The sequence below is a fragment of the Orcinus orca genome, chromosome 8, assembly GCF_937001465.1.
Source record: "Orcinus orca chromosome 8, mOrcOrc1.1, whole genome shotgun sequence".
Classification (NCBI taxonomy): domain Eukaryota; kingdom Metazoa; phylum Chordata; class Mammalia; order Artiodactyla; family Delphinidae; genus Orcinus; species Orcinus orca.
The window spans coordinates 2,780,001-2,798,373 of NC_064566.1; the positions used below are offsets into that span (position 1 = coordinate 2,780,001).

Here is an 18,373-nt window from a genome sequence, read left to right on the forward strand (position 1 = left end):
TACGTTTGGTAGTGTATATATGTCTATGCCTCTCTCTCGCCCTGTCACAGCTCACCCTTCCCCCTCCCCATATCCTCAAGTCCATTCTCTAGTATGTCTGCGTCTTTATTCCTGTCTTACCTCTAGGTTCTTTATGACATTTTTTTCTTAAATTCCATAAATATGTGTTAGCATACGGTATTTGTTTTTCTATTTCTGACTTACTTCACTCTGTATGACAGTCTCTAGGTCCATCCACCTCACTACAAATAGCTCCGTTTCGTTCCTTTTCATGGCTGAGTAATATGCCATTGCATATATGTGCCACATCTTCTTTATCCATTCATCCGATGATGGACACTTAGGTTGCTTCCATGTCCTGGCTATTGTAAATAGTGCTGCAGTGAACACTTTGGTACATGACTCTTTTTGAATTATGGTTTTCTCAGGGTACATGCCCGGTAGTGGGATTGCTGGGTCGTGGGAAAGCTCAAGGGCCCTCCTGTGAAAGGCCCTCAAGAAAGTCAGGCCCCGAGTGCGCTGGTTACTGTTCATGGCGCGGGGCAGCTTGCCAAAGGCGGAGAGGAGCTTTATTTTCATATGTATCATGAAGAAGCAAAAAGCCTATTTAACCAGCCCCAGCTCTGTGTGCTGTAAGGGTTCTGTGCTGCGTCTCCCTGTTAGCTGTGAGGCTAACACGCTGTACACGAGAGTGGTCAGGCCGGCTCACGCGGTCTCAGGGGCCCAAGCGACACACGTCTGGCTTGGTGTGCTCTTCTGTTTAAGCTTGCTGTCAAAACCCACTTAAATCCTGTCGAGAAACGAATGCCTGGGTCTGGAATTATTACACATTCTGTCAAAAGCTTTGTAAACCCCACAGTGTGGTGAGAATATTGTGGTGCAAAGGTCACCCTGGGGAAGAGCAGAGCTCTCCTCCTTCCCTGATGTCCCGGGCTGATAAAATGATCCAGAAAGTGGCCATAAGAGGGCACGAGTCATCAGAAGTTAATTTTCTGCATTAGTGCCAAGGATGAGGCTCTTTTCTAGCACCTTTGCTCTGTGGTTGCGTTTCCGTGGCTCCTTCCCTCCCGGTTCTGACCGTTCTGCCCACAGCCCTCCTTTCTGGGCGGACAGACAGGAGCTCTTAATTCCACTCGGTCCGCACAGCATCTGTCCCCATGTGATGTGGCCACGCCTCCCCTGTCTCCCTTTCTCTGCCTGGAATCCACTTCGTGGCCCCGCCTGGTGAACCCTCCTGATTTGCGGCTCCGTCCTGTGCAGTGGGACCAAGTTGAAACTCATCAGCCCTCTGGTCCATTCATTCCAGACCCGCCTCTGGCAGCTGTGTGACGTGGGGAGCAGTTCCTAGGGTTTACGGCGTTCCTCGTTGGGCTTGGGGCTGCTCGTACCTCCTCCAGGAGAACCTAAGGAGAAGAGGGTGCGTTTGACGTGCTTTCTTTGCTGGGCTGGCGGGCGCACAGTGAGTGCTTTGTGTCTGCAGTCAGGACGATTTAATTCTCCCCCGCCTGCCCTTACCCACCTCCACTTACTGCTTCTAGGAGGACCTCTTTAGCCAGCATCATATCCTCTGCTTTGCTCTGAGCCTGCCTGAAATCGTGGGGACCAACAGAGGAAAGTGAACTCACCTCCAGGGAGGGTGTGAGTCTCTGACAGAGCCTAACTAGTGCCTCTCAGTGACTATGGCCTTGACAGCCGCAGAGGACCACTAGCTGGCCCCTTAAAGGTCACCAGGATGCACGGTCCACCCACCACTTCACCAAAGCATCCGGGGCTGCTGTCAAGCATTTTTTCTTTGGAAAATGTTATTCCGACTGGAAAAACCCTAACCCTAATCCACAGCCACTTTGGCCTTTAGTGTTTAAACCTTCAGAGGCACTAGTGTGGTTCCTGGCCATCAGCTTCCTTGGGCCAGGCTGTCCTTCTCGGTCACAGTCACCCACCGTCTTCCCCGTTCCACGTACATCCTTTCGTGTGTTGCCCGTGCCAGCGTCTCCATGTTTTCCACCACAGGTGCAGCCTGGTGGTGTTTGTCCGCGGCAAAAAGCATTGTTTCATTTGGACGATTGCATGCGGAAACCGCCCCTCACAGTCCTGGGGGGCAGAGGTTGGCGGGTCTGTAGATGGCGCGTGAACAGCCATTAGAGGCCAGCCGCCCCTCGATGCCCCTTTAAATGACTCCTGGCAGGTTCTGTGTATCAAGGGCCTTTGAAATGCATCCCGAAAGAATTGAGGATGGTGTGAAATGTGCTTCTTTTGCAATGAATGATGTGCTCAGAAACTGGGATTTCTTTCAGGATATCTTGCGTTCCTCCTGAATGCACTGGGGTCCGTGTTTCCAGCTCGGTATCCTGAACAGGTGAACGGGGGTGATGCAGGGGGCTCCCTCAGCACCACGACCCAGCAGGCCACCCCCACGTTCTCGCCTTTTCTGGGAGGAAGTCAAGAGTGAGCTGGACTTAAGTCTCACCTGAGGACCATGAGTGAGCAGCTGTGGCAGGGGAGGTGATCTGAATAGATGGTGTAATCCAACCCATGTTGCTGCTTCTTCCCTTGGCCTCCAGACAGCTCACTGTAACAACAGACATTTTACACAGTGTAATATTTACCATTCCTCAAGCTTTGTCTAGACACATCTTACCCTTCTGACATCTTACAAAACAACCATTGTCATCATTTCTGTTTTGCAGGGCCCAGGACAGATTTGGAGAGCAATTTACTCTCTTACATAGAATTCTCTTGCCGTGTTTTTGTGAATCAGAACAGCCTGTCCAACTTCTGCCTGCTTCTGCCCCACGGGCCAGCCCCTCCGGTAGATACACGTGACCCCAAAGCACCAGGTTGTGTGACCCTCTGTGGATCCTGTGAGCTAGTTGGCCACACAGACACGGCCCAGTGTGGCCCTCTGTGTGTGGCAGAGGCTTGGCCGTGGTCACAGTGTGATGGGCTGCCTTGTGTCCCCGTAAAATTCATATGTTGGAGTCCTGACGCCCAACACCTCAGAAGGTGACTGTATTTGGAAAGGAGGATCTTTAAAGAGATGGATAAGGTGAAACGAGGTCACTGGGGTGGGGCCCTAATCCCATAGGACTTGGTGTCCTTATAAGAAGAGGAGGTCAGGACACAGACGCACACAGAGGGACGACCCCGCGAGGACACAGGGAGAAGACGGCCATCTACACGCCGAGGAGAGAGGCCTCAGGAGGACCCAGCCCTGCCCACACCTGGATCTCGGATTCTAGCCTCCAGGACTGGAGACAGTACATGTCTGTTGTTTAAGCGCCCCGGCTGTGGTGTTTTGTTACAGTGGCCCAAGCTGACTCATACACACAGATCCAGGGTCTTGCGTGGTTCCCCCAGGCTGGGCGCCTGCCTCTCTTTGTCTCCAGGGCCAGGGTGCCTCCCCTCGAGTCCAGGTATTTCAGGTTCAGCCTCATGTCTTGCAGAATAGCTACAGCTCACGTTGGCCATGTAGGATTTCTCTCACTCTCTTCACTGTAGATTTCAGTTTGACCATGAGCTCTACCAGCGGAAGGGCCAGAGTTTCGTGCGTGTTGACTGCACGCCGACCGCAGCTCTGCCCACTTTGGTGGTGTGTCTCTCCTCTCAGGATTTTTGGGTCGTTCAAGGAGCTGATGAGGTCTCGGTGCACTTGGTGCAACGCGGGGCCCCGAGAAATGGTAGCTCCCACCATCCTCTTCCTGATCCCGTGGGGACCTTGCTTTTCTGCCGGGTTCTGTCACCCAGGACGGTTCCACGTATGGAACTTTGTGTTCAGTGCAGTTCAGTTCCAGTGACATCCACTGAGCTGCACGGACATCAGGTATGGTTGTGGCAAGAACAGGACATAAACCCTGTCGTCACGCAGCAGCTCGGAGGGCCAGGGGGCGCTGTCGCCAGCCGAATGCCGGTGGTGCCAGGAGCCGGGAGAGGAGGGAGAGGGTGGGGGATGTGAATGGGTGCATCTTGGAGGAGGACGTAGATGGTTACCTGGGCTTGAACGTGCCTCCCTCTGGAGGACGCTGAAGCTGGCCTGCGGGCGTCCTCGGAGCTTCCTGGATGCCGGCTGCCCTCCTGTCATCCGGGCTGATGCCGGTCACAACCCCTTCTCTCTCTGTTAGAGTGTGCACGTCTCTGCACCTCCCATTTCCAAACCACGCAGCTCCCGTGTTGAGCGCTATGCTTGTCAGGATGTAAGCGAGAAGCACTCTGACGTGGGTCTTGGAGATGCCCTTACATCCTCTCGCAAGTGTCCTGTGTCTTAAGCCACTCAGCTCAGCCAGACCCACCGGGCGGCCTTGAGATGCATCTGGATGTCCTGGCATTTGGGCTGTCGCAGCAGGAGATCAGTGAGTGACAGGTACTGACTCCTACCTGCGTGTCAGGAGAGAGGGAGGAGGAATACATGCGTGTCCCACCTCCCAGGAGACAAGAAATGCGGGACGGAGAGGCTGTGACCTGCAGGCTGGACAGGAGGGAGCAGGGGGCAGCCAGATTAGCTTGAATGGTCCGTGGGCTGTGGGTTCAACTCGGGGAGCCCAGCGGTCAGCTCAGCTGGGAGACCAGAGAGAGGGTGAGTCCCTGACCCTGTGGGAGGTGTGAGTGCAGTTTCAGCTGGTAGACGAGGTGGGGAGGGGACGGCCAGCTGGAAGCACAGGTGCACAGGTGCTGGAGGCTGGGGGCGCATGTGGCCTGGCTTTGCTGAGGACTGCCTGCGCATTGCTGGAGTGTGTGTGCACGTGTGTGTTTGTCTGTGCATATGTGTGTGTGTCTGTGTGTGTGTATGTGTTCGCATGTGTGTATGTACAGGTATATATGTGTGTTTGTGTCCTTACGCGTTTGTGTACACGTTTGTGTGTGTGTGTGTGTTTTTATGTGCGTGTGCATGTGTGTGTGTGCCAGTGCACACGTGTGTGGGGTTGGGGCCAGGGCAGAGGTGGTACCGACAGGCAGGATGTGGGGAGTTATTGGCTTGAGAGGGGACCCTGGCGGCCGCTCAGGGAGTCAGGTTGTGTGGGCCCGAGGGACATGGGGTGAGCTCAGTGCAGTGGCCACTGGAGTGACCTGGTGAGAAAGGCTTGGGGCTGCTGGGCAGTGGAGGTGGGACAGATGAGGACTCACACACCTGAGGTCATGGATTAATGCAGACCAGTCCAGAAGCTGCGGGACAGGACGGAGTCAAGAGGTCCTCCTGGGTTTGTGGCATGGGAGGAGGGGCAGCCGCTGAGATCGGGGAGCAGGAGGGGAGGGGCAGGGAGGGACGATGGGGGCGTCTGTTTGGGGGTTGAGTTGTTAGGTTGGTGTCATCACTTAGCCCACGCTGGAGCCACTCATCTGTCAGCTGGCGTCCAGGTCCCTGCGTCTCCCTGCTCGGTGAACCTGGGCTCATGGTCAGCACCTTTCTTTGTGTCCAGGGTCCTGCCACCCGTCCACCACTGTCACCATTGCTGGCTGAGGAGCCTGTTCCAAAATTCTGTTAGTCTTGTGAATTCACACCAGGGTGAAAATCTTTGTTTGAAGTGCTTTGTTGTTCTTCGGGGGTTTTCTTTTGTCCATCCTCCCTGAAGCCCAGCTGTTAAGTAGAAGAAAGGACACCACATCCGTGGCGCTCCCCTGCTTTTTCTGGGAGACACGTCCGCGGCTAATCTGCACAGCACCACATGCCTTGAGACCTGTGACGTTGTCTATTTTTCAGAGTATCTCGGAGCGTAGCCTTTCCTTCTTTGAAAAAAGTTATTTAGCATCTCCCAAATAGCGTCCCTTGCTATGGAGGTGAAACTGCTTCTCCCTTGTAACTGTCAACATTTAACATTGGGGCAAATTGACAGGTCATTGGAAAATCTGAACAAAGGCAGTATGTCCCTGGTCCACAGAGGACCTGAACGTAAGTATTCTCTTCTGTTTTCTCAGTGACTAGATGTCTGGTATTTTATGATTTGTCCGCACTGAGGTGCCGCGGGCACAGAGAGGAAATGACGTGTCAGTTAAATAGCGAGGACTTCGGAGCCGGGCTGATACAGCTTGGGTTCGGATCGAACCTCCACCATTTTCTAGACACGTGACCTTGGGGTAGTTACGTGAGTCTCGGAGGCTCAACTTGCTCATCTGGAAAATGGGAATAGTAATAATTGTTATTACATTGTATTTTAACATATAATTATATATTCATTATAGTTATTGATACAATAATCACACTATATCAATAATAATGATTATAATAATAATAAGACTCTCCACTCGTGGTTGTGTTGAAGGCAAATGTAGTTAGCACAGTTTCTGGCATTTAGGAGTCAATACATGTCAGCCACAACTGTGTCATCATCATGACCACTGTCATCACCATTGTGTTCACTATCGCCACCATCAACACCACCACATCATCACCATCACCATCACCATCAACACCATCAACACCACCACCGTCATCACACCCCACTAGGCTTTGAGCTCCTTAAGGGGCAGGAACCCTTATCTTTTGCGGGGACACAATTCAACCCATAATGACATGTATTATATATGTTCCGTCTGCTTCTTACAACTGCCCTGCAAGTTATGCAGTTACCATGGTTTTCATCACAGAAACAGGGGGACCACTGGGTTGGTAAATTTGCCCAGGATCCCGAGGTTAGTGTAGGCAGTTGGAAATCCAAGCCGTTCTGGCCTCCGAGCTCCTGCTGCTTCTAGAGCGGTTTCTCAGTGGCGCCCTCTAGGCGTGTTTTTTGGAGCGGGACATTCTTCGTTGTGCTGGGCTGGCCTGTCGCGACTCAGCGTCCCCAGCCCTGCCCCCTAAGTGGCCGTGGGCACCAGTCTCTGGGATCATCTACAGTCGCCACACAGATCCCCTGGGGGGTTTCAGGCTGTGCTTTGCTCAGCGCCCACTTGCTGGCAGGATCCTTTCTGCCGGCCGCAGGGAGGGAGCCTCAGGCCCGCTGTGGATGCCGGCCTCTAAGGGAACTTGAGTTCGTGCGTCCATGGAGCTGGAACCAGAGGCCGACAATGATTCTCAAAGCAGGAACTGGCGAGATATCCACGGCCCTACCTGGTCACCTCTGATACAGCTCCGCTGTTGTGTTGGGAGTTTCCAGACAGTCTTCTCATTCAGCCGAAGATGGCAGGGATGCAGCTGGCAGTCACTGAAGCGAACGATCGGCCCCCACCCAGCCTCGCAGCCCCAAGAGGAGCTCTGAGCCTTACTCTTGAATTCAGTCTTTGCCATCGGAGAGGGACAGATGGCACATTCATGCCCGTGGGGTCAGGTTTCCCGGCAGTGGGATTCCGGGCTGCCTGCTCAACCAACCTGTTGTCGAGAGTAGGGGTATCCTCTTACCCAGCAGGGAGGAGCTCCCCCGAGGCAGAGGGTCAGGGAGATAGTAGCGCCTTTTGCATCCTTGGGCGAGCAGAATCCTCCTGCAGAGAGTTGGTTCCAGCCTCGTACGCAGTCAAACTTGATCGTTTCTGAACGCGTTTACAGTGATTAAGCACAGTTTTGAGCCCCTGCCGATGGCCGTGCAGTAGAGTATAATTTTAATTCAGTAAAAATTAGAAGTGATGGTCAGAAGCGGATTTGGCCTAACGTCTGTTTTCCTGGTGTGTTGGCAGGTCTCACTGAAGGGACCTGGGAACGTGGCCAAGTCGTGTCATTCTGGTTCTTAGCGTCTTCGCTCTGTTCTTGAAAAGTGTTCGTGGTTGGTTTGCAGAAACCGTCTGTACTATTTAACTTTTTCAAAGATTAACTTTCACGGCAACTGATACGATTTCTAAATCAAATCATTCTTCATAATTGCCCTTCTTTATGGTTTGGGAGGGGCGGCGTCAGTGTTTTTGCAGCTGTTATGTTCAGAGTCAGGGGGGTGGGGCGCTTGTGCCCTGGGCTTTCCCATCAGTGAGGTTACGAGAGGAGACGTCCACCTGGGCCTGAGATGCCAAGAGAGAGCGATCGGGGTAAAAACGAAGCCACACTGTAATTCACTCGCGCCGTCATCCTCAGTCTGTTTCCGAGACCAGCTACAGCAGCACCTTGAAACTTGTGAGAAATGGAGCTTCTGGGGCCCGACCCAGACCCGCTGGCTCAGACACTCTGCTTGGAGGGGGTGCGGGTCAGCAGTCTGTGTTTAACAAGCAGGGAGGTTTGAGAAGCTCCGTACAAGTGAGAGAACTGCCCAGGGCAATAGGTGGTGGGGAGTGATGACCAGCAAACACGGCTGGTCCCAGAGATTGGAGCCAATGGTGAGAGCTGAGGCCACAGAATCAGTGAGTCGATCTGAGCTTTTCCCCTTTTATATTTACCGAAGCGACAAGAAGGTCGTATTTTTCATCCAGAAAAGCCAGGGGGTCCAGAGCTCAGAGGAGCTCTCGGGATGGAATGGAAGCACCTGTGGCATCTCTGACCACGTGCCGGGGTGGCATCCTGCATCACTAACCAGGGGTCTCTGTCCTTCCGCGCAGAAGTGCATTCGATTTAACCCCGATGCGACGGTGTGGGTTGCGAAGCAGCGGATTCTGTGCTCGTTGAACCAGAGCCTGAAGGACGTCCTGAACTACGGGCTGTTCCAGCCGGCGAGCGACGGGCGAGACGGCAAGTTCTTGGACGAGGAACGGCTTCTGCGCGCGTACCCGCAGCCCGCGGGCAGGGGCATCCCCTCCCTGGAGGTACTGGTCGCCGCCTCAGAGCCTGGGCGTGATGGTGGAGGGAGGACCTTCCCCCAGTTCCACATTTGCTTCGGACTGGGAAATCGCTCTTAGCTCAAAACAGTAGTGTGCATTCTCAAGGTCGCAGCAGATATTGTCCTGATGTGCGGACCAGGGTGCAATTTTTAGCCATTTGTTTTCCTGCTGTGGATTGGATGAACTTGTTGGAGGGACATCTTGGTGTGAGCGGACCATGGGTCTGACTCAGGCTTGCGTCACCTGGAGCTGTGAGCCCTGGGGACGCAGAATGGGGTTTGCCTCTACCTCCCTGAATCTCCCCCGACACCCCGCCCTTGGGCTCAGGGTGGCCCGTGGCCATCCAGCTGTTGTCAGAAGCATGACTCCCGGGAATGACCTGTGGGTTCTCTGAGCCGCTGTGGCCAGTCACGTGCTCTTGGGCTGACTCGTGAAGTGGTGGGTGCATACACCCGGCAGCCTTACATCCACAGAACGTGTGTCCCCCGGCTCTGCCCTGGGGAGCCCGGGCTTGCTGCACCCTGAGTTTACGTATGGTATTTCCACATGGTATATTTTTGTTTATTTATTTATTTATTTATTTTTTGCGGTACGCGGGCCTCTCTCTGCTGTGGCCTCTCCCGTTGCGGAGCACAGGCTCCGGACGCGCAGGCTCAGCGGCCATGGCTCACGGGCCCAGCCGCTCCGCGGCACGTGGGATCCTCGCGGACCAGGGCACGAACCTGCGTCCCCTGCATCGGCAGGCGGACCCTCAACCACTGCACCACCAGGGAAGCCCCACGTGGTATATTTTTAAATTAATTTTTAAGCAACTATACTCCAATAAAAACGAATAAAAAATGTTCATTGGCGCATAGTTGGTTTACAATGTTGTGCTAGTTTCAGGTGCACAGCAAAGTGAATTAGTTATCCGTCTACATACAGTCACTCTTTTTCAGGTTCCTTTCCCATATAGGTCATTACAGAATATTGAGTAGAGTTCCCCATGCTGTGCAGTAGGTCCTTGTTGGTTATCTATTTTATATACAGTAGTGCGTATATGTCAATCCCAATCTCCCAGTTTATCCCTCCTCCCCTGCCCCACAATTATTAAGACAGCGACACAAGTAGGTGGAAATGTGGTCGTTTCTACTGTGACCCCACACGTCGCTATTATTATCAAGTGATCGCATTCGTTTCAGCTTAGTCAACAGTGAGAGCCTGTGAGGGTGGCATCATGGGTGGCATCTGGGCCCTCGAAGGGGGTTGGTCTGAAGTCAGAGACATCTTGGACCCCGGCAGCCCCTCATCTGCACATTCCCCGGTCTGACAGTGACTTTGAAGCTGAGGTTCTGAGACCCCCAACATGTGTTGGACCAAGGAGAAGGGTTTCCGTCAGGAAAAGCTGGGATGCCTCTGGGGAGTCAAGTGGTTCCCTGTTCTGGCCTCAGTTTGCTCACCTGTGAGCTGGGCGTCCATTGAAAAACCCCTTGTCAGGGGACTGCTCACAGCCTGCCCCTTTCTCGGCATGGCCCACGTGCATGGGACAGTCAAGGTTCTGGTCTGATGGAGCTTACAATCCTGTAGATGACGGGCCAGGAACAGTCAACAAACAGCTCATTTGGGGGCTGATAATTTCTATAAAGACAGTAAAACAGGGCGAGAACAGGCAGTCCGGAGCCTACCCTTGATCGGAAAGCATCTTGGAGGAGGCGACATGGGCCCGTCCCCCAGCCCCCGAGAACCGAACAAGAGGAGGCCTGGGAGAGCCCGGTGGGACCTGGGCAGGGCTGTGCCCTGCCTTTCAGGGCAGCCGGCACGCGTGTCCTTCTGCTGTCCCATCCAGGGACTCATGGCAGCCGAGACTGAGAGGCGAGCACATGAGCATTCGTTGCCCCATGTGGCTGGGTGGTCTGTGACATCAGATGGACTTGGTCCAGTCCTGGTCACTGTGGGACCCTACATGCCACCCAACAGCCTCTCTGAGCCTCAGATTCCCAGCTTTGAAATCGGGGGAACGTTACTACCATCTTCTCGGTGGCTGTGAGGCTCGGGTGAGCTATTCCTTGGGACAGTGATCTTAGCATAAGGGCTGGGGATGGGCGAGCGCCTGCACTGGTGGGTGCTGTAGCTGCTCTTGCCATCAGCTCTCATTGCCATGAAGGAGCCACTTACACGTGTGTTCGTGCCTCTCCTTGGATCACCATCCTGCCAGGTGGTCCGCTGTGTGGGGCTGAGCCGGGCCTGGAGGTGGACACGCCAGGGGCAGCCTGGATCTGAGCTCTTTGCCTTGGATCGTGGCCGTAAAACACGGTTGGCTACGTATGAAACACAGAGAAAAGAGCAAGGAAAGGATGTGTGTTTCTGAGCCTACATCCCTCTAGCCACAAGCCGTAAACATTTATGACTGTGGAAATAGACATTCTCCTCCATGTGCCTCCTCCATGTGTCCCCCTCCTGCCAAGAGATGTTATCGACCCCAGCATATTTCTTTTTATAACGGAAAAAGCACCCATGGACTTGAATTCCTACAGATCCGCCAAGTTAGCAAACTCTGTTACATCCCCTCACGTCACTCTCAGTGGTTTCTGAAGCCTCAGAGCCGTGACGCATGAAGATAAGCAATAGGGAGTTTCCCGGCCGTGCCCAGACTGTGCTGTCCTGGTTGAGTCTAGAATCTGAGGGCTAGAGTCCTAAAACGGCCTGCGTCTCCTCCTGCCAGGTCAGTTCGAGAAGGCGGACGCTTACCGTTGGCGACGGTGCACGTGATCCAGGAACGGGGTGCGGCCTGCGTTTCACGGGACTTTCTGATTTCACTGGTTTATTTCGGCATCTAAAAAAATTATCAAGTTTTGGTCTGTGGCACTGAGGGATTTTGTCTGTTGTGGGATTGCTCTTTTGTTTGGAGTGGAGGGGAGGAGATGATAAGGTGGTCGCTCTGGAAACTTCACATGGGGTGAGACTTTCAGGGTTAGGTCACCCCCTGCTCTGCACCCTTTGTGTCACGCCTATGCTTGTTTAAACTCCTCGGAGTGGGAGGGAATCAAGGGAAGTTGGGGAGGGAAGGGTAAGACAGCGTCTGCCCAGCACCGGCTCTGTGCCAGGAAGCTCACATTCAATCCTCGGGGCACCCTGGGAGCTCTGTGATCCCCGTGCGACAGACAAGGAAACAGAGTCTGAGATGGGGCAGGTGTCCAGCCCAGCGACTCGGCTGCTAGCGAAACGGAGCAGGACCCTATGGGCCTTCCCTCCCCGCCGTGTCCTCCGCTTGCCTTTTGTCTGTGGAAAAACTTTAATCAAAGAATATGTTTGGGCTTCCCTGGTGGCGCAGTGGTTGAGAGTCTGCCTGCTAATGCAGGGGACACGGGTTCGTGCCCCGGTCCGGGAGGATCCCACGTGCTGTGGAGCGGCTGGGCCCGTGAGCCATGGCCACTGAGCCTGCGCGTCCGGAGCCTGTGCTCCGCAATGGGAGAGGCCGCAACAGTGAGAGGCCCGCGTACCGCAAAAAAAAAAAAAAAGAATATGTTTAATCAGAGAAGTGAGAAAATGCAGAAACAAAGGAAAACAGTCAAAGGAGACCAAATAATAATAGTTTAGTCATTAAGCATAGTCAAGGACCTTTAGTTCCTCCTCAAGGGCTAGAGATAATATTCTGAGCCGTATCCTGTGAGCTGTCTTATAGATACTGAAACCCCTACCAGGTGGAAGCAGTTAACCGCATGGTGACCAGACTGTAGCCATGACATAAGCTGCCACAATTCCGAGAATTGGCCTCAAAGAAATGGGAACAAACCAACCCTGGAACTGAGGCTAACAGGACCTAAAGCAATCAAGATGCCGCTGGTCAGAGTACCGATGACCAATCTCAAGATGACTGCCAGAGCTGACCGTGCTGTGTCTGCATGGAGCCCCCTCCCTCTGTCTATAAAAGCTCTAGCCCACTGATTGTCAGTGGGGGGGAGTTGGCCTTTGGATGGGAGTCCACCCTCCCTTGCCTCCAGGCTGCCAGCAACAACATAAGGCAAACTCGCCTTTCCACCAACCTGGCCTCTTTATTGGCTTTTGAGCGGCGAGCAGCCGGACCCCACTTTTCGTTACACTAGGGCAGTGGGGGGGCTGGAGTTGGAGCCGTGTCTCACCTCAGAGTCCCAGTGACTCCCAAGCTGCCAGCCTCCTTCCCAAACCCGCCACAGGGCATGTACTACAGAGGCAGCCAGGGCACCCAGGAGAAGGAACAGGGCATCGGGTGAAAGGCACTGGGGATTCGGAAGCAGTCTGCGGCCCCAGTGCACCCTCCCGGGCGCCATCACTCTACCTGAGCAAGGTAGACTTACTCAGCAAGCCCCTCTGTTTCCATGACGTCTCTGCCAGGTTAGAGGAGGTGCCGTGCCATTTGAAGGGGTGAGTCTGAGCCCCAGAGTCCCAGGCGGAGGTTGTGGGCTGAGGGCAGGGCTTTGCCAGGCTGGGGCTTTTCTTGAGTGTGTTTAATAAAGGTTGACGATGTCGAAGACAGAGCCCACGTGAGAAGCGGGTCCTGATTTGCTGCATGCTGACGATGCAGAGGAGAGCAGAGCACATCAGCTCCTGAGTCTGGGTTGCTCTCATTTCTTTTTGTGACTTTCCAGCCAAAACGGTGGCAGCATCTCTGCAGAAGTTACCCTTACGCTGTCGTAGGCTCTGTGGTGCGAACGCAAGTAGTTTATTTAACACAAAAGGGTTTGCTAGGGAGCCCCCGCCCCGGGTGAAATACCCACGGACAAGGCAGGTGTTTCCTCTGAACGGCTGCGTGAAATATTTACCTGGTTTTCTTTTTTTCCTGTTTGTGTGTCTGTGCCAGTTTCGCTACAAGAAGCGGGTGTATAGACAATCCAACCTGGATGAGAAACAGTTGGCCAAGCTGCACACGAAGGTAAGCGAGGACTGGTTGTGTCGAGCCTTGGTGTTCGTTTCTGTGTCATCATCTCAGAGATCGCGGGAGCTCTTGGGCAGAGGGTTCTCCTTCCTGTGAGACGCTGAGGCCCCTGCTGCCGCCAGAGCCCTGTTAAACACCACCATCGTCTCCTCCCGTGTGACGCAAATGCAGTCGATGCCTGCACGTAAGGGAACTAATATCCCTGAGAGTGGAGATTGGGGCCCTGCTTTCTACTCACCTCCTCCCGGGTGTTTCTGGGAAGACGGGTGGCCGTTCCCTCTGGGCCTTCGCTGCCGAAATAGGGGACAACACTGAAGTAGGTGTCTGGTGCCGCCACTCTGTGATTAAGGTGCTGTTTACATAAACTGCATGGAGGTAAGACGCACAAGGGAAGCAGGGGAGAAGGAGAGGGTTAAGGAGCAAGCTGTGGGCTATGTTCCAGGCACACCTGCGCTCCGTCAGGGATGCTGTGCCTGTCCAGGGCGTGCAGGAGCGAGTGTGCGGTGGGCACCTCGCTCAGCACGGAGGAAGATGTGTGATACCCAAGGATGCTCTCAGATGCCCTCCTCCAGGTCCGGCCCCTCCCCGGAGAGCCTGGGGCATTCCCTGCAGAGCACAGGGAGAGCCAGAGTCAGGACGGGTGCCCGTTCAGCTTACTTAAACCAGCCCTGATCTGCCCAGGTGAGCTCACCTGCAGCCGTGAGTCCACAGAGGGCATCCCCAACCTCTGGGGTCCCCTTGTTTTTGTTTCATCCCCCCATTCATATCAGGATGGACCTGTGGATTTTCATCGTGTTCAGTGGGTTATAATATGCCATTCTCATTATTTATTTTTGTGCCCAAGTTGTCCAGATGTGGCCAGTGGCCCTTCTGCCTGGCTCTCCTCCCTCTGGCGCTGTCCCCACCATCCTTTGAGTACTGACGGCTTTTTCAGGCACAGGACGGTCAGGTTGCTCTTGCACTCCCCCTGCCCAGCCCTGGAATCTGCCCACAGAGGGGTATTTAGATTCCAAGTCTGGGCACTTCGGGTTCTTTTGATGACTCTCTGATGTGTACATGAAAATGTGTTTGTGCATTTAAAATAATGTCGATTAGTAAGGAGCAATGAAGGTGTTCGGAGAAACCAAGTGTATCCTGTGTCCTTGAGCATTTGTTAGTGTTTAGTCCCAGAATGTACAGAAAGCATCCAGGTGGAGACCCGCGGGCTGAAGGGTCCAGGGGTTGGTTTCAGGGTGACTGGGGAGGGGTGTGGAGTGCAGGTGGAGAACTGGGCCAGTGAGAGCATTAGATTCATCTGACAGACGCATCTCAGGTACTGTGATTACCATCAAATAGCCCAGGCTATCTGCTAGATGGACAGAAAATTATTATTTTCCTTGCAGATGAGTCTGGGCAACCTGGTCAGTGTTGAGCCCCTGGTCATTTTGGTCTCACGAGGAGTGACTGACTCCCTCACCTTGAATCGCTCGGTGACCCAAGCATCCGTGTGTCCACCTGCAGGTCACGGGATTAGCCACAAGTGGGTTAAGCTGAGTGAGCAGTGCCCTTCTGCTGTCCATAGGAGCCGCTGCCTTAGAGATTAGGAAACACAAATACCAATCCTCGGGCCTCGCTCAAAAGAGGATGGAGTCAGAAGACCTGGGCTGCACCCTGGAAAGTGTAGTGTTTCAAAGTGGTTCAGGCGGCTCATCCTTTTGAAAGTGAAGGAACATCCTGTGGCTCTCGGCAAGCACAGAGGTCGGTGGGGGATTTCTAGAACATTCATCCAGGACAGGCCCATTGCGTTTGCCATGTGCTGGGCTCCGGGCTTGGCCCCAGGGTTCCAGATGCAGAAAGATGCTGCCTGGTGAGCCTGGGGACTGCAGCAGGGCCCCATCAAGGGGCAGCTCTCCTCCCTGCAAAGGCGGCCAGCCAGGGTGCACCCCCCAAGGAGGCTTCCTGTGGCCTGAAGAGACGTTTCTCTGTAAGACCAATTTTGCTTTTCTCTTTAGACCAACCTGAAAAAATGCATGGATTACATCCAGCATCGTTCGGTGGAGAAGGTCGTCAAGATGCTGGAACGAGGCCTGGATCCGAATTTCCACGACCTGGAGACGGGAGGTAGGGGCTGGTTGGAGACACTTGAGGAAACCCTGCTGGAACGTGGGTTCGGGGAGGAAAGGTGATTCTGTTGTTCGGATTACACGTGCGTAGGCAGCATCACGCTTTACTCGGTTTTAAAAGTGCTTTCTCCCTCCTCCGGGAGCCTGTGTTAGCGGCATGGAATCGCCAGCATCCGGGAGGTGCCTGGCGAGTGGTAGGTGCTCAGTACGTACCTGAGTTGAAGGAGAGAATGAGTGAATGAATGAATGACAACACAGAACAGCCGTCTCATGCCAGCCCTGGGAGACGCACATGCACCCGCGTGTGCCTAGCTCCCCCTGCTGGAAACCAAGTCCCTACGCGTGGGACCTCAGATCACGCGTGGGCTAAAACGGTACAGGGCTCTCATCCTCCGCCCCGCTGACGTGGGGGCCGGAGGATCCTTTCTGTTTCTTACCAGTTCCAAATGGGCATTAACTTTTGTTTAATCTTATCTCTTCTCTTTTTGTTTCCAGTTTTATGGAAATACAGTTGACGCAAAACATTGTATTAATTTTCGGTGTACGATGTAACGATTGGGTATATGGATATACTGGGAAATGATCACCGCGATATGTTTCGTGAACATCCGTCACCACTCACAGTTACACATTTTTTTTTATGATGAGAACTTTTAGGATCTACTCTCTTAGCCACTTTTAAATATACAACACAGTATTATTAACCGCAGTCGCCATGCTGTACACAACATCCCTAGGACTTACTTATCTCGTAACTGGAAGCTTGGACCTTTTGAACCCCTCCACCCATTCCACCCGCCCCACCTCCTGCCTCTGGTGACCACCAGCCTTTTTCTCTGGGTTCGGTTGTTTTAGATTCCGCGTGTCAGCGAGGTCACACAGATGTGTCTTTCTCCGTCTGACTTATTTCATATAGCATTATGCCCTCAAGGTCCATCCACGTTCTTGCAAATGGCGGGATTTCTTTCTTTTTCATGGATGAATGACGTTCCATGCTGGGGCTGGACAGTCCTTTATGCTGGGGGCTGTCCTGTGCACTGTAGGATGTGTACGGCATCCCTGCCCCTCACCCACAAATGCCAGTAACACCCCCGAGTTGTGGCCGCCAAAGATGCCCCCAGACATTGCACAGTGTCCCCTGGCGGGGGGGGGGGAAGGCACCGTCATCCCAGGTGAGAGCGCTGTGCCCAGGGGACACGTGAACTCGGCCAGCTGAGGTGAGGCCGTCGTGAGAGCCGAGAGCGGCTCAGGTGAGGGTCTCCATGGCAACTGGGAGCGTTCATCCGGGCAAGCGGGTAATGCTTAGCAGGGAGCGTTTATCTTGGACTCAGCGCGCGGGGCCTCCCTCCCCCTCTCCTCTTGGGTCGGGCAGGTCCTCCCTGTGCCAGTGTCACGTATATGTGTCCCACCTCACAGCTGCTGAACCCACGACAGGTGCGTCAGCTGAAGGAGGGAGCTTTCTCGTCACTTGTGGGGACTCCGGAGCTGGGGCAGGACCTGCACCCATGCTCCTGCCGCCGTGCACGTCCCCGTCCGCACACAGGTGGCCGTGCTGTAATCACGGTCGACTCCTGTCTCCTGAATTTAACTGAGCAACGTGGGAACAGGGCTGCTGGCTTATCGGGGACACAGCTTCAGTGCTCGAGATGCCCGGGGACGGGACAGGCCTGGATAGGGACAGGAGAGCACAGGCCTGGAGGGGGGACAAGCGCAGAGGCCTGGCTGAAGGTGAGGCGGGCACCAGCCCAGGCAGACACTTGGTGAGACAGGAAGCTGGGGGTCTGTGCGCCGGGAGCTGGGGCGGGGTGACGTGGGCAAGCAGGCTCGCGGGCATCCTGATGGGTGGATGGAGCACAAGGCAGAGGTGGGCCCTGCCGTGCCTGCGCGGGGCTGACCTTCTAAGGTCAGGAGTGATGGGGCAAGACCCCAGGGCTGGGGAGGAGGGCCTGTAGCAGGTGGTGGGTCAGGGGGCACGGGCGTCTGCAGAGAGTCTGGACGGGGAGCGGGGCAGCTGCAGGGTTGGATGTTCGGTCTGCGGGGGAAGCACCTTGGGGGTGTGTGTGTAGCTGAGCAGAGGGTCTGAGCACCAGGGTGGGGGGGGGCACACGGTGAGCACGTGCTGGTCCTGGCCCCGTGGTCAGCCCCTGTCACCCAGGCTGGCCCCCAGCTCGTTGGGCGGGGCGTGGGTGGGTACCGTCCATCACTGCAGTGTAGCTCCCAGCACTTGGGCTCAGACCACACATGGGCCTGTGGATTCCTGAGCAGGGACAGTGGCAGAGCTGAGCCAGCAGGGACAGTGGCAGAGCTGAGCCAGGCCTGGGGTCTGTGGTCCTCGGGCAGCTTCCGGCCTGGGCTCCCGCTGGCCTGGCCGCATCCGTGGCTGTCTCCCGATGGTTCCCTGGGCTGGACACCGCCCCTCCTGCTCCCCCCTCCCCCTCATGAAGCAGGCCTGCTTCACTGGCGGTGGTGTCGCTGGATTCCAAGAGTTTGGATCGACTGTTATTCCAGAGCCGACCCTAACTGGGCTTCTAAAAACACATCAGCACAGACCCTAGATTATTTCAAAACGGGGGTCAGCGGTCATTTCTCCTGGCCCCACCTGTAGTTAGAAACGCTGTCCTGGTGGTGGTGGATGGCGTCATCGTCAGAGCAGACGCAGTGGAGCCTCGGGGACCCGGGAAGGAGAGAGACAGAGGCAGCATGTCATCCACTGTCCTCA

The 18,373-nt window shown here is 54.7% G+C and overlaps 1 protein-coding gene across 6 annotated transcripts in view; it reads left to right on the forward strand.

Moving 5' to 3' along the window:
• SHANK2 (SH3 and multiple ankyrin repeat domains 2) overlaps positions 1–18,373 on the forward strand; it is a 559,408-nt gene that overhangs the window by 110,151 nt on the left and 430,884 nt on the right. For all 6 annotated transcript variants that reach the window (XM_049713021.1, XM_049713018.1, XM_049713020.1 and 3 more), the window contains exons 4-6: positions 8,443–8,646; positions 13,478–13,549; positions 15,544–15,652. In XM_049713021.1, the coding sequence (XP_049568978.1) occupies positions 8,443–8,646; positions 13,478–13,549; positions 15,544–15,652 (385 nt within the window). The remainder of the gene's footprint in view (positions 1–8,442; positions 8,647–13,477; positions 13,550–15,543; positions 15,653–18,373) is intronic.